Source organism: Macaca nemestrina, chromosome 4, assembly GCF_043159975.1.
Source record: "Macaca nemestrina isolate mMacNem1 chromosome 4, mMacNem.hap1, whole genome shotgun sequence".
NCBI classification, from domain to species: Eukaryota; Metazoa; Chordata; class Mammalia; order Primates; family Cercopithecidae; genus Macaca; species Macaca nemestrina.
Genome location: NC_092128.1, coordinates 774,682 through 788,575, shown reverse-complemented (window position 1 = coordinate 788,575; position 13,894 = coordinate 774,682). Strand labels below are relative to the sequence as shown.

The following is a 13,894-nucleotide window of genomic DNA, read 5'->3' as shown; positions in this document are numbered from 1 at the left end:
GGAGCGGCTTCCACTCCCTCGCTGCCGTGAAGCTGCCGCCCTCCCTTTCCTCCCGCGGCTGCCACGGAGGAAAAATGTCCTCTGATTTCGGCGGCGCTGCCCGCGGGGCGTGCGGGGGACGCAGGTACAAGCGAGCGCAGCGGGACCTCCGAGGCCCAGCCCTCGCGGCACACGCGGCGCGAACACGAGCGGGGGGCGCACCCACGCCGGACCAGGGCCGCGCGCTCCAGGGCCAGGGGGGTGCCGAGTGGCCGGGCTGGGGGCGTGAGGCCCAGGAGCCGGCGGAGGGGCAGAAGGCCGCGCCGGGGAGGAAACTGAGGCAGGGGCGCGAGACCTGCTCCAAGCCGCCAGTGAGGACAGAGAGGCGCGCGACCCGCGGCCGGGGACTTGCGACCCAGAGCCTGAGGGTGTCGCGCTGGAACCCCGAGACCCCCGGAGCCCCCCACCCGCTCGCCAAGGCGCGCTCCCCACTCACTCACCGAGGCGCCCCTCCCCCCCGCCCCGTCACTCACCGAGGCGCCCCTCCCCCGACCCCCCACTCATTCATTGAGGCTCCCCTCCCCCCACGCCCCCCACTCATTCATTGAGGCTCCCCTCCCCCACGCCCCCCACTCATTCATTGAGGCGCCCCTCCCCCCACGCCCCCCACTCATTCATTGAGGCGCCCCTCCCCCACGCCCCCCACTCATTCATTGAGGCGCCCCTCCCCCAGAACCTCTCACTTAGAGGCGCCCCTCCCCCAACGCCCCCACTCATTTATTGAGGCGCCCTCCCTGCATGCCCCCTCACTGAGGCGCCGCCCCTCCCCCCGACCCCCTCACCGAGACGCCCCTCCCCCTGACCCCCTCACGGAGGCGCCCCTCACAACGCCCCCAACTCATTCATTGAGGCGCCCCTCCCCCCGTGCCCCCCACTCACCCAGGCGCCCCGGGAGCTGCCGGCCGTGGGGGACGGACGAGGGGGCGGCAGGCAGGACGCGTGGCGGCAGCAGCAGCAGTAGCAGCAACAGCAGCGGGAGCGGCGGCCCCATCCCTGCGGCCTGGCCGGCGGCTCTCAGTCCATGGCCGCGCGGGAGGCGGCGGGAGGCGGCCGAGTCCGGGCCCAGCGAGGCGCGCGCCGCCAGCTCCTCCCGCCGCGCCTCTGGCGCTCTTGCGGCGACGCCGGGCTGAGCTTCAGCACCGGACAGCGCCCGGCCCCGCCCCGGCCCCGCCCCCGCCTGCAGGGCCCCGCCCCCGGACGTGCGTCCGCCATCAGGCCACGCCCTGTCCACGCCCCCGGCCAGCCCCGGCCACGCCCCCTCCCGCCTGGCCGCCTCCCCTCCCCACTCGCCCGCGCCGCGGCCCGGAGCCTGGCCTCCCAGCTCCGGCTCGCGCCCCTCCCCGCTCGGAACGCCCCGTCCGCCCCCGCGCGTCCCCTCCCAGCTGCATTCCTGCCGCCCGCCTGGCCCTCCGATCCCCTCCCCGCCTGCCGCCGCGCCCCTCCCGGCCCGGTGCTGGGGGTCGCACTGTCCCCGGGGACGGCTGGGGCTAAGCCGCGCCCTTGGCCCGGAGGGCAAGGCCCGAACCTACTCTGCTGGTGACCTGGGCAGGCGGCCTCTACCCGCGGGGCCCCACGCGCGTCGAATTAACGCCTTCCAACCGTTTATTGAATTTAAACGTAATGGGCCACTCGCGCATCGGGTCGCGCAGAGGTGGACCCAGTCGGCCTCCCCTGCAGCGCAGGCGGCGCCTGGTCCCAGGAAAGCTCCCGGAGGGTCTGGGGTGCGGGCTGGGGCCAGGCGGGCTCTGGGGCAGAGCAGGGTGAGGCCTCTTGCAGGCCCGGTCGAGGTCCTGGGGGACGTCGGGGTCCTCCTCAGGAGACAGCGCCACTTCCAAGAGGTCCTAAGACAAAGGGGGCCAGTAGGGGCCTCTGGGTGGGAGGCAGGCTGCGCTTCTCCACAGCCCACTTCCCTCACACCCTACCCCAGGGTCACCCCCTGCCAGGTCCCTGTCCTGGTGACCCCACCTGGGCCCCCAACCACCCCACCTGCTTCTGCCTTGGACAGAGAGGCCTGAGCCCTCCCGCGTGCCTGCCCACCACGTTCTCATTCCAAGGACATCTGCTCAGCGCCCTGTGGGTTTTCTCCTTCCCTGCCCAGTCCCCACAGCCATGCCTTCCAAGTCCCTTACCAGCCTGGGCAAGGCTGGCACCTGTGGACTGTGAATGGGTATTGGGGTGGCAGCGAGGGAGTTCCACTGTAGCCCAGCCATCTGCAATTCAGAGTTGGATATTGGGGCTGACTGTCCTAAGTCCCCTCCTCATGGACACCTCTGTCCTCAGACCCCCGTCATCTCCTTGCTGGGGCCGCTCACCCTCCCATCCTTCAAGAAAGCAGCTCCTTTCTTTGTCACAGCCCTCCTTCAGTCACCTGTGCCCGGAGTGGGTGGTGGGTGGTCAGTTTATCCTTCACGCCCAGACGCCCAGGAGACCACCTCCCGGTAGAAAGCACCCTCTCGCAGAATGCGGCAGCACAGAGGTCACAGTGGCTCCCAGGCAGCCCTTCCCTCCTGCAAAGTCAGGTCCGTGTGTCAACCTGCGGATCCTACAAAAACAGCCACTAGTTGGGAGGATAGTAGCCGGGACTGGATAGATGGGGCTGCTTCTGGCTCATTATTTTTAGTAGCCTGGACTCTAATTTTTAACACAGCAGCGCTTGCCTCAAAACAAATGCAACTCCCGCAGCAAAATCCATCCAGGAAAAAGGCTGTCCGCCTCACTGAACTACAGCAACCCACAAACCACAGGGCACACCCCAAATGTGGGCTTGGTGGTGATACAGTTTGGACATTTGTCCTGCCCAAATCTCCTGTTGAATTGTAAGCCCCAGTGTTGGAGTTGGAGGTGGGGTCTGGTGGGAGGCGATGGCAGCATGATGGAGGATCCCTCATGAATGGCTTGGGCCACCCCCTTGGTGATGAGTGAGCTCCCCAACTTCCTGTTCTGGTCATTTAAAGCTGTGTGATCCCTCTCCCCGTAACTCTCCCTAACTCTTTCCCTCTCCCTCTCTCCGCCTCTCCTTCTCTCTCCCTCTCAGTCTCTTCCCCTCTACCTCTCTCTCTCTCCGTCCCCCTCTCTGTCCCTCTGTCCCTCTCCCCTCTCTCTTCCTATCTCTCCCATCCTCACTATGTGACATGCCTGCTCTCCCTTTGCCTTCTGCCATGATCAGAAGCTCCCTGAGGCCTCCCCAGAAGCAGATGCCACCATGCTTCTGGTACAGCCTACAGAACCGTGAGCCAATTAAGCCTCTTTTCTTACAAATTACCCAGCCTTGGGTATTTCTTTATAGCCATGTGAGAATGGCCTAACACACGTGGTGAGAGAAGTCTGTGTGGGGGTGTCGGGAGGCTAGGAAGAGTGGCACCACCAGATGGCTCAGGGTCAGGTGCGTCCTGGGAGGTCCTGAGCCATCTATGGAGTCAGTGATGGAAGCCACGGAGGAAAGGAAAGGTCAGAGTGAGCCCGCAGAGGGAGAGCCTCTTCATGACGGTCCGTGAGGTGATTCGGACGCACAGGGGTGGGACACGGGATTCTCTTCAGTGAAAACTACTTTGTGAGGCCTTAACACCATTTCTCTGGTCCAGATGGAGGTCTAAGGAACCAAGTGCTCCGCCTGAACGAGGATGAGCTGGAGAGGTCTGTCGCCTGAATGAGAGTCACTGAGTTTACACTGCAGGAGAGCTGCTCCCAAGACCAAGGCCCTGCGATTCCCAGAGGCCGTCGGACCGCGGCATCCCTTGGTGTGCACAGTGGGCGTGGAGAAGGACCCAGAGTCTGGAGCCTACATCCTGGAGGACTGTGTATCTTGGGAGGGGCCGGGGCTTGTTTATACTTTCATTGTTTGACTTGCTGCATGCTTAATGGTAGTTTCCTGAACAAGGTCCTGTTTCACCCCAAGGGCCCTAAACTTTAGGACACTGACTGTGTCAAAGCAAGGTTAAACACAAACAAGCCGCAAGAAAAGGAAAGTCAAAACCAGAGGCACTGGAGGGATCACAACAAAAAGCACCTTGAGAAACACAGCGCCTACAAGACAGCAGCGCAGCGTGGCCGGCTCCCTGCCTCAAGCACCAGACACGCTAACCCAGGTTCCGAGAGGGGGCAGGTCAACCCTGGATAAAATAAACTCCAGGAGGCCGGGCACAGTGGCTCACGCCTGTAATCCCAGCACTTTGGAAGGCCGAGGCGGGCAGATCACTTGAGGTCAGGAGTTCAAGACCAGCCTGGCCAACATGGTGAAACCCCGTCTCTACTAAAATATGAAAATTAACCCGGTATGGTCGTGGGCACCTGTAATCCCAGGTACTTGGGAGGCTGAGGCGGGAGAATTGCTTGAACCCAGGAGGCAGAGGTTGCAGTGAGCTGAGATTGTACCACTACACTCCAGCCTAGGTGACAGAGCAAGACTCCATCTCAAAAAAAAAAAAAAAAAAAAAAAAAAAAAAGGAAACTCAAGGAAAGGAAATGCAAAGGGTGGAGAAAGGAATAAAAATGTTGTTTAGCAAACCAAGGCTGGTTTCGGAACTCCATCTGATATGGCCCAGACTTCCAATCCAAAAGGAAGACCGTGCTGGCCAGACAGGTGGTCACCATTAGATTCTTAGTGCTTGACCCAACAGGTGCAGAGGCGTGTCTGTGTCTGTCTAAGAACACGTTTGAATGCTGTACAAGACACATACGTGAACCTTGTACCACATGCACAGCTTTCAAACATGCTCTTATATTCTCCAAGCCCTTTAGTGGGAATGTCTCCTACATACATTTATGCTTTGTGCCTTCCTACTTATGAAATTAACCCCTCATTGTCACACTTGCTGATATGCATGCTATATGCCCATAGCATGCCACGGTCTGTACACAGTGCAACCTTGTAGTTTCCATGCAGTAATAACATATCCCTCACATTTGTAATCATAGGTCAAGGAATAACTCTTCCAAGATTTTCAAAGTCGAAAGGCCTGTCTCAAACAGTTCCTGACTTACACATATTCCTTCAAAGGCATCCCATCTGCCGGAGGAGTCCAGTTGAGTGGGACAACAGTGGTGTGTACCAGGGGAGTACACAGAAGGTCAGGGCTCAAATTCCAGTCCTGCGGCGCACCAGCACCGTGATCGTGAAAGCGGCACCAGTCCCGTGATCGTGAACCCCGCACCAGCTCCGTGATCGTGAACCCCACACGAGCTCCGTGATCCTGAACGCGGCACCAGCCCTGTGATCGTGAACGAGACACCAGCCCCGTGATCGTGAACCCTGCACCATTTCCGTGATCCTGAACGCGGCACCAGCTCCGTGATCGTGCTAAATGGCATAGTAATTCTGGCCAACCATGATGAAATTTGAATGATTTATTAGACTAGTCAAAACTGCCAGATTGGCCACTTTTAATTGGCCATTTTTCACCATTTAAACACACCCAGGTCTAGTCCAATGGCAAATGTGGTGAGTCACCTAATCCCAGTCTGTGTGATGGAAAGTGGATGTCAGCCCGTGGAGACAGTAGCTCAGTTTTCTGCTTATGATGTTGACTGCACCCAGTCTACAGGGGAAGAGCAAGTCGTGCCCACCCCTGCCCCTTCTGAGAAGAGGGCCCCACAAAGCTTCCCTCTGCTTAGGGAGGGGAGTCAGGAAATGGCCCGTCACTCCTTGGTGTCTTGTCCTGGTGTGGACACCTCCTCCCTGCAGGAAACGTCCTGCCCCAAAAGGGTGACACTTCTGTTAAGTACCAAGTATCACTGACTCCAGCGTGCAGTTGCAGGGTGGGAAACAGGAAGCTGCACCCCCCAAAATGGAACAGCCCAACGGGTTCACCTTGCCCACTGCCAAATTATCAAGACGGATAATTGCAGTCGAGAAAGAGTAATTTATGCAGAGCTGGCTGTGCGAAGACTGGAGTTTTATTACTCAAATCGGTCTCCCTGAAAACTCGAGGATCAGAGATTGTAAGGATAATTTGGTGAGCAGGGGCTCGGGAAGTGGAGTGTTGATTGGTCGGGTTGGAGATGGAATCAGAGGGGGTTGAAGTGGGTTTTTCTTGCTATCTTCTGTTCCTGGGGGGATCGCAGAACTGGCTGAGCCAAATACCAGTCTGGTCGGTCAGCTGGTACATCAGAATGCAGGGTCTGCAATATCTCAAGCACTGATCCTAGGTTTTACAGCAGTGATGTTATTCCCAGGAGCAATGTGGGGAGGTGTAGAATCTTGCAGCCTCCAGCTGCATGGTTCCTAAATCATAATTCTAATCTTGTGGCTAATGTGTTAGTCCCCAGGCAGGAAGGGGGTTTGTTTTGGGAAAGGACTGTTATCATCTCTGTTTCAAAGCTAAACCATAAACTAAGTTCCTCCCAGAGTTAATCTGGCCTACGGCCAGGAATGAACAAGGACAGCTTGGAGGTTAGAAGCAAGATGCAGTCAGTTAGGTCAAATCTCTTTCACTGTAATAATTGTCTCAGTTATAATCTTTGCAAAGGTGGTTTTAAAAATATTGCTCCAGGACCCCAAATGTCTGAAGAATTGGCCTTAGCACGTTACTGTATTATCAATATTTTGCCAGTCAGCAGACAACAAAAAGGGGAGAGGAAGTCTGGATTGTCCATCTTGGGTGGTGTTAGTGTTGGTGTTGGTAGTGATGGTGGTGGAAGTGGAGGTGATGGTAGGAGTGATTGTTACAGTGGTGTTGATGTTGAGGGTGTCAGTGTTGGTGGTGGGATGGTGGTGATCATGGTGGCAGTGATGGGGGTGGCAATAGTGGTGGTTAGGGGTGATGGTGGTAATCATGGTGACTATGGCATTGGTGGTGGTAGAAAAGGTGATGCTGGAGGTCGTGGTGGTGGTATTGATATTGGCAGTGTTAGTTGTGGTTATTGTGGTGCCGCTGAAGGTGGTCAGAGATGGCGACAGTGATAGTGGCAATGGTGATTGTGATGGTGGTGGTATTGACATTGGCAGTATTGCTGATGGTGATGCTGGTGGTGATGATGGTAGAGACGATGGTGATTTCGATGGTGGATGTGTTGATGAAGGTGGTGATTGTTGTGGTGCTGGTACTGATATTGATATTGACAGTAATCCTGATGGTGGTACTGACGGTGATGGGAAAAGTGGTGGTGATTTTGACAGTGGATGTGTTGTTGAGGAAAGTGGTGATTGATCTGGTGATGGTAGTAGTTATTGTGGTGGTGCTGGAGGGTGGTGGCAGAGATGATGTTAAAGGTGGTGATGGTAATGGTGGTGAAGCTGGTGGTGACAGAGATAGTCATGGTGGCAGTGGTGGAGCTGGTGGTGATGGAAGGGGTTGTGGTGGTTGATATGGTTTGGATGTGTGTCCCCACCTAAATCTCATGTGGAATTGAAATCCCATGTTGGAGGTGGGGACTGGTGGGAGGTAATTGAATCATGGGGTTAGATTTCCCCCTTTGGTGCTGTTCTCATGGTAGAGTTCTCACGAGATCTGGTTAAAAGTGTGTAGCACCTCCTGCTTCTCTCTCTCTTTCTCCTGCTCTGGCCATGTAAGATGTGCTTGCTTTCCCTTCACCTTCCACCACAATTGTAAATTTCCTGAGGCCTCTCCAGCCATATTTCCTGTACAGCCTACAGAACCATCAGCCAATTAAACCTCTTTTCTTTATAAATTACTCAGTCTCAGGGAAGTGGGGAGTATTGTTATGGTGGTGGTGGGGTTATTAGTGGTGATGAAGCTGGTGGTGGTGGTGGAGTTGGAGCTGTTAGTGATGGTAAAGCTGGTGGTGGTGGTTTATGGCAGTGCAAGAATGGACTAATACAGTGGTGGGGGTGGAGGTGGAGGTGTTAGTGGTGGTGAAGCTAGTGGTGTTAGAGATGGTGATAGTGGTGGTCATGGTGGTGGAGGTGGAGCTGGTGATGATGGAGGTGAAGGTGTTAGTGGTGGTGATGCTGGTGGTGGTGGTGGTAGTGATGGTGGTGGTGGAGATGGTTATGGTGGTGGTGGTGGTAGTGACGGTGGTGGTGGAGGTGTTAGTGGTGGTAAAGCTGATGGTGGTGGAGGTGGTGATGGTGGTGGTGGGGGTGGTGGAGGTAGAGCTGTTAGTGATGGTAAAGCTGGTGGTGGTAGAGGTGGCTGTGGTGGTGGCGGAGGTGGTAGAGGTGGTGATGGTGGTTATGGTGATAGTGGTGAAGTTGTGGTGACAGGGGTGGAGCTGGTGGTGATGGAGGTGTCAGTGGTGGTGATACCTCTGTCTGCACACCCCCTTTCCCACTGAGGGCAAACAGCACTTCCATTTTTATCTGTGGGACTTCTGCCCTTGAACCCTTGTCCCTCAGGACAGGCCACCTGGTAAAGGCTCATGGCATACGCAGGCCAGCAGATGCTCTCTCCCTAGGATGTGAGTAATGCGTGGAGTGACACAGGAGGAGATGACCAGAGCTGCCTCAGGCCTGCAGCAGCACCCAAGCCTGCCTGTATTAGTTCCTTCTCACACTGCTATAAAGAAATACCTGAGACTGGGTAATTTGTAAAGAAAAGAGGTTTAATTGACCAACAGTTCCTCAGGCTATACAGGGAGCAAGGTGGCCTCTGCTTCTGGGGAGGCCTCGGGAAACGTTTAATCATGGCGGGAGATGAAGGGGGAGCAGGCACGTCTTACGTGGCTGGAGGAGGAGGAAAAGAGAGACAGGGGAGGTGCCACGCACTTTAAAACAACCAGATCTCACAGGAACTCACTGCCGCCACGCCCACACCAAGGGGATGGTGTTAAACCATCAGAAACCACCCCCACGATCCAGTCCCTTCCCACCAGGTCCCACCCCTAATAGTGGGGATTGTTAATTCAACATGATTTGGGTGGGGACGCAGATCCAAACCGCATCACTGCCAGTGAGTGCCAAGGCCTGGGTCCCATGCTCAGGTCTGTATCTGCATCTTTTCCTGACTCTGGGGGCTCCCTACCTTCCAGTAAAGTCTTTCGTGGGCCCAGTTGCCAGCCCCTTTCAGTCACCTGCACTGAGAGACTTGGTGACCTGTGTAAGTCGGCAGGCCTCAGTCTTACTGTTATTAATAAGCAATTCAGCCATTGATCATAACAAAAATATCTAACTCCATAAAGCACTGACTAGGTGCCAGTGACTATGACAATAGTTAGGTGCCATTCTCATTCGCATTCCACACATGACAAGACCAAGGCTGAGAAGGTCTAAATCACCTTCCCTAGACCCCCACAGCCAGTTAAGTGGTGGGTTCAGGGTTCAAGTCCACTCGGTCTCACTCCAGAGTTCAGGGTCCCATTCTTGCCATCCCAATTCACCGAATTCTCCATTTGTGGATTCTATTGCCTGAAAAGCCAGCACTTGTGAGGCCTCCTAACCCTAGCTGGGAGGGCAGCCAGCCCACTGAGCAGGGAGGTGACTGGCTATTATTCAGGGTGTGGGCACAGAAGTGTCTGGCATCCGAGGCATTTTGTTGCTTCTTTTACTGAGGCAGAGGGACGGAGAAGCAACATGTGATAATCCTACCTCACCAGCATTGCAGCAAAAGTCAGACTCTCCCGGCAAACTGGTCAATGAATCTGCTGGAAGACATTCTTATTCTACGGGACTTTCTCTGCATGTTCAAGATGGTACTCACAGGTCTCCCGGCAAAGCAATACAAAAACCAAGCTGACCCCACTCCTGGCTATTCACGCCAACATCTGTGCTTCCCCGGGGGCCAGCCACTGCCCAGTTCACTCCATGCCTCCTATACCCACAAGCCACTAAGCCTGAGGAGGAGAACGTCCAGCCTGCCTGGAAGCAGGCTCTTCCCTAGCCCAGGGGCGAACACCATGGAGCTTCCCATCAGCTCTCCAGACAGCTCTGCTCTCAGTGGGTTGGAGGCAACAACCTGTGGCTGGAACATGGCCTGATGTGAGAGCCTCCCGAGTAGCTGGGACTCCAGGCGTGTGCTACCACATCCAGCTAATTTTTGCATTTTTTTGTAGAGATGGGTTTTCCCCATGTTGCCCAGGCTGGTAACTCCCGAGCTCTAGCAATCTGCCCATCTTGGCCTCCCACAGTGCTGGGATTATAGGCAAGCGCCACTGTACTGGCCTATTATTTATATTTGATATAGCATTTAACAGAAATTTGTTGTGATAATTTTTCACCTTTTGCTAAGTTGAAATGTTTTATTTTATTATTTTTTTACTTTTTCAAGATGGAGTCTCACTCTGTCACCCAGGCTGAAGTGCAGTGGCGCGATCTCAGTTCACTGCAAGCGCTGCCTCCCAGGTTCACGCCATTCTCCTGCCTCAGCCTCCCCAGTAGCTGGGACTACAGGCGCCCGCAACCTCGCCCACCTAATTTTTTGTATTTTTAGTAGAGACGGGGTTTCACTGTGTTAGCCAGGACGGTCTCTATCTCCTGACCTCGTGATCTACCCGCCTCGGCCTCCCAAAGTGCTGGGATTACAGGTGTGAGCCACCGCACCCGGCCGAAGCACATCTTTTTAAAAAAACTAATTAAAGAGATGCCATGCTTATGGCTGGGAAGTTAATGTAAAAACCATCCTCTTCTCCCTCATTAGTTATAAATTTAATATAATCTCAATCAAAATTGCATGGGATTTTCTAGAACTTGGTAAACTAAAATTCATATGGGGGAGAAGCCAATCGTCCTAAAAGTTTTAAAAGCTTATAAGATACTTAAAGATCACTCTAAGACTCAGGAGAAGATGAAATATCCAGGGAGGGAAGTCAATGTTGGGGCCACTTTTGTTCAAGGTGGTATCTCCTGGCCTCGACGGTGACCCTGAGAGGCTGCATGTGGGGAACGAAGGAGTTGGAGTCTGGAGCTCTCAAGGGCAGGGGTGGAACAGTCCCTGACAAGCTGCCCCATGTGAACTTCAGCCTGGCTTCAAGCCATGCCAACGCTCCCAGAATCCCAAACCCTGAAATTACACTCAGGTGATCGCAACATTAAAACATGTTTGGCCGGGCGCGGTGGCTCAAGCCTGTAATCCCAGCACTTTGGGAGGCCGAGGCGGGCAGATCACGAGGTCAGGAGATCGAGACCATCCTGGCTAACATGGTGAAACCCCGTCTCTACTAAAAATACAAAAAGAAATTAGCCGGGCGTGGTGGCGGGCGCCTGTAGTCCCAGCTACTCTGGAGGCTGAGGCAGAAGAATGGCGTGAACCCGGGAGGCGGAGCTTGCAGTGAGCCGAGATCGCGCCACTGCACTCCAGTCTGGGCGACAGAGCGAGACTCCGTCTCAAAAAAAAAAAATAAAAATAAAAAAATAAATAAAATAAATAAAACATGTTTATCTTCTTTAGACAAAATACTCTAAACTGAGATTCTTCAATTAACAGGAATGAACATTTTTATGGCAACGGATAGGTATCAATACATATTTCAGTGTCATGATGTACTAATGTAAACCAGTTTAATGCTGCCCCAAAACAATGTATACCAATTACACCATCATTTTCCAGAAGTGGGGATTATACTTTTAAAACACTGCTTTAGTAATTGAAAATAGTAACTGCAGCCTCAGACTCCTGGGCTCAAGAGATCCTTCTGCCCCTGCCTCCCAAGTAGCTGGGACTACAGGTGCACACCATGCCTGGCTTCTCATTTCTGTGCTAATTACATGTCAGTTGGCCTGTGAGTGTCCTTGACAGTACTGGCTCCAGCAGCAGCTTCTGCTCCCGGCTTCTCAGGTAAGTTCTGATTCTGTGCATTCACCTGTCTCTCCAGTTTTCAGGATAGCAGTTTGCCCCATGACCTCATTTCTCTGATGGATCTGAGAAGAGCTGCTGATTTTCCATTTGCTCAGTTTTTTTTCTTGTTGTGGGGACAACAGTTATAACTTCCAAGCTCTTTACTTCTCAAATCATTATCTTTTGATGTTTAAATGGTTTTAGTTTTAGGCCGGGCGCGGTGGCTCAAGCCTGTAATCCCAGCACTTTGGGAGGCCGAGACGGGTGGATCACGAGGTCAGGAGATCGAGACTATCCTGGCGAACACAGTGAAACCCCGTCTCTACTAAAACTACAAAAAAACTAGCCGGGCGAGGTGGTGGGCACCTGTAGTCCCAGCTACTTGGGAGGCTGAGGCAGGAGAATGGCGGGAACCCGGGAGGCGGAGCTTGCAGTGAGCTGAGATCCGGCCACTGCACTCCAGCCTGGGCGTCAGAGCGAGACTCCGTCTCAAAAAAAAAAAAAAAAAAAAAAAAATGGTTTTAGTTTTACATGTAGATTTGTATTCCATCTGGAATATTTCTTTTATGCATTATATAAGGTAGAGAACTAACTTTTCTTAGTGAAAATCTGTCATTCCCCATTTATTTGGGATGGCTCTTCATTATACAAAATGTCTCACGTAAGTGTGTGTACTCTGTGCTTCTCGTTCTCTTCTGTCGGCCTATTTACCTATTCCTAACCACTTCCATACTGAAGCTTTTTAATACACTCTTCAACACTGGCTAGCGCAAACCCCCTCTGATTCTTCCTGGCGATTCTCTCGTGTGGCCTCTCCTCTGTATTGGAGCACATTCCCTCCCTCCTGTCAGATGTTAATTACCTGTGTTATTTTTCTTTTCTCTGCCAGACTTTCTAGAAGTTTTCTAGTTGTTTTATTCATTTATTTTATCATATCTTTGGGAGTTTTTTTAAATTCATAAATGTATCCTCACATATTTACTCATTTGTTGCCTTTTTAGTTTTCTATTTTTTGCTTCTTGAATTAAATGCTCAATTCTTCTTTATTATACAAATTATACTACTGCATTCCCATTTGGAAAATATTCAGTCTGTACAGAAATACACAGAGGAAAATGTAAGAGTTCCTTTACTTGCATCCCCACTTCACCGTCCTCTCCAAGAAGTAAGAACCATCAGCAGTTTTACCCAAACACATATGTTACTTATGCTCAAATGTCATTTTTTAAATAAGTGACATCATACTCTTTGTACTGTTTTGACTTGCTTTTTCAAAACTTTTACTTTGCATATGACTTAGAGATAGGTATGCTTGCCTCATTTCAGGTAAAGGCTACATAATATTCCCTAGTACAGACAGGCTGTGTTTAAATTCTGTACTCCATTATTGAAGAATATTTAGCTAGCTTTCCAACAGAAACTCTTCAGATACCTGAAAAACAGTATCTACAAGAAACAACCTCAGCCAGCATGCGCACACTTGGACACTTCAGTTGCTAACACACCGAATTGCTTCCCGATCCATCGGTAGGTAGCAGGGTCCCCAGTGTTCATACTGGACGACAATATGGTTCTCAACTTGGTATGCACATCCCGTAAAGGTTCAATTACAAAACACACATGCAAAAAGTGGTGGCTTTCATGCACCCCAGGAATTACTAATGAAAATGCAGTATGAACAACCACAAAGTGAGAATCGGAGCTGACATCTGTACCCCACCCCTCTGTGCAGACACTGTTCTGAAAGGTTTACTCAGGCATTAATTCACTTACTATTTGTGGCAATCCAAGGAGGATGTGCCATTATTATCTCCACTTCACAAACCTGCCCATAGTCACATCACTACTGAGTGGGAGAGCCAACACAGGGGCCCAGACAGCCCGGGTCCCGCAGACCTGTTCTGCACTGAAAACGTCATATTGACAGCAGCTACCATATTCCAAGGCATGTTCCTAATGCCAAATGTGTAAGATGGAGGAAATCACATTCACTTAAGGGCATTATTTACTGGTGTTCAACTAACCTCTCCCCAATCCACCCCTGGATAACACCCACAAAGCCCTAGGCCAGGAGTCTGCCAGGACTCAGGCAGCAGGTCTCTCTTAGCCCACAAGTTCTGGGCCTCGCTGGGATGGCAGAGGGAAAGCTGGCATTCGGGGTAATGTGTCATGGGTACCCAGAAGATGCT

The 13,894-nt window shown here is 52.9% G+C and overlaps 1 protein-coding gene and 1 long non-coding RNA gene across 6 annotated transcripts in view; one reads left to right on the top strand and one right to left on the bottom strand.

Annotated features, from left to right (window-relative positions):
- The window catches only part of PTPRN2 (protein tyrosine phosphatase receptor type N2), a gene marked incomplete at its 5' end in the record, with an annotated part of 1,004,492 nt that extends 1,003,472 nt beyond the window's left edge, over nt 1-1,020 (bottom strand). Inside the window, 1 exon segment of the mRNA NM_001305920.1 lies at nt 919-1,020. Coding sequence (NP_001292849.1) covers nt 919-1,020 — 102 coding nt within the window.
- A 1,033-nt stretch (nt 1,021-2,053) lies between these two features.
- Nucleotides 2,054-8,517, top strand: LOC139362663 (uncharacterized). 5 transcript variants are annotated; one of them, XR_011621798.1, is made up of 4 exons: nt 2,054-2,855; nt 3,621-4,310; nt 4,954-5,990; nt 8,392-8,517. It is a non-coding gene; the product is annotated as an uncharacterized lncRNA (long non-coding RNA). The 5 variants fall into 5 exon arrangements; XR_011621800.1 differs by having other exon boundaries at nt 2,054-2,558; nt 8,333-8,466; XR_011621801.1 differs by having other exon boundaries at nt 5,036-5,990; nt 8,333-8,466.
- The last annotated feature ends 5,377 nt before the right edge of the window (nt 8,518-13,894 follow it).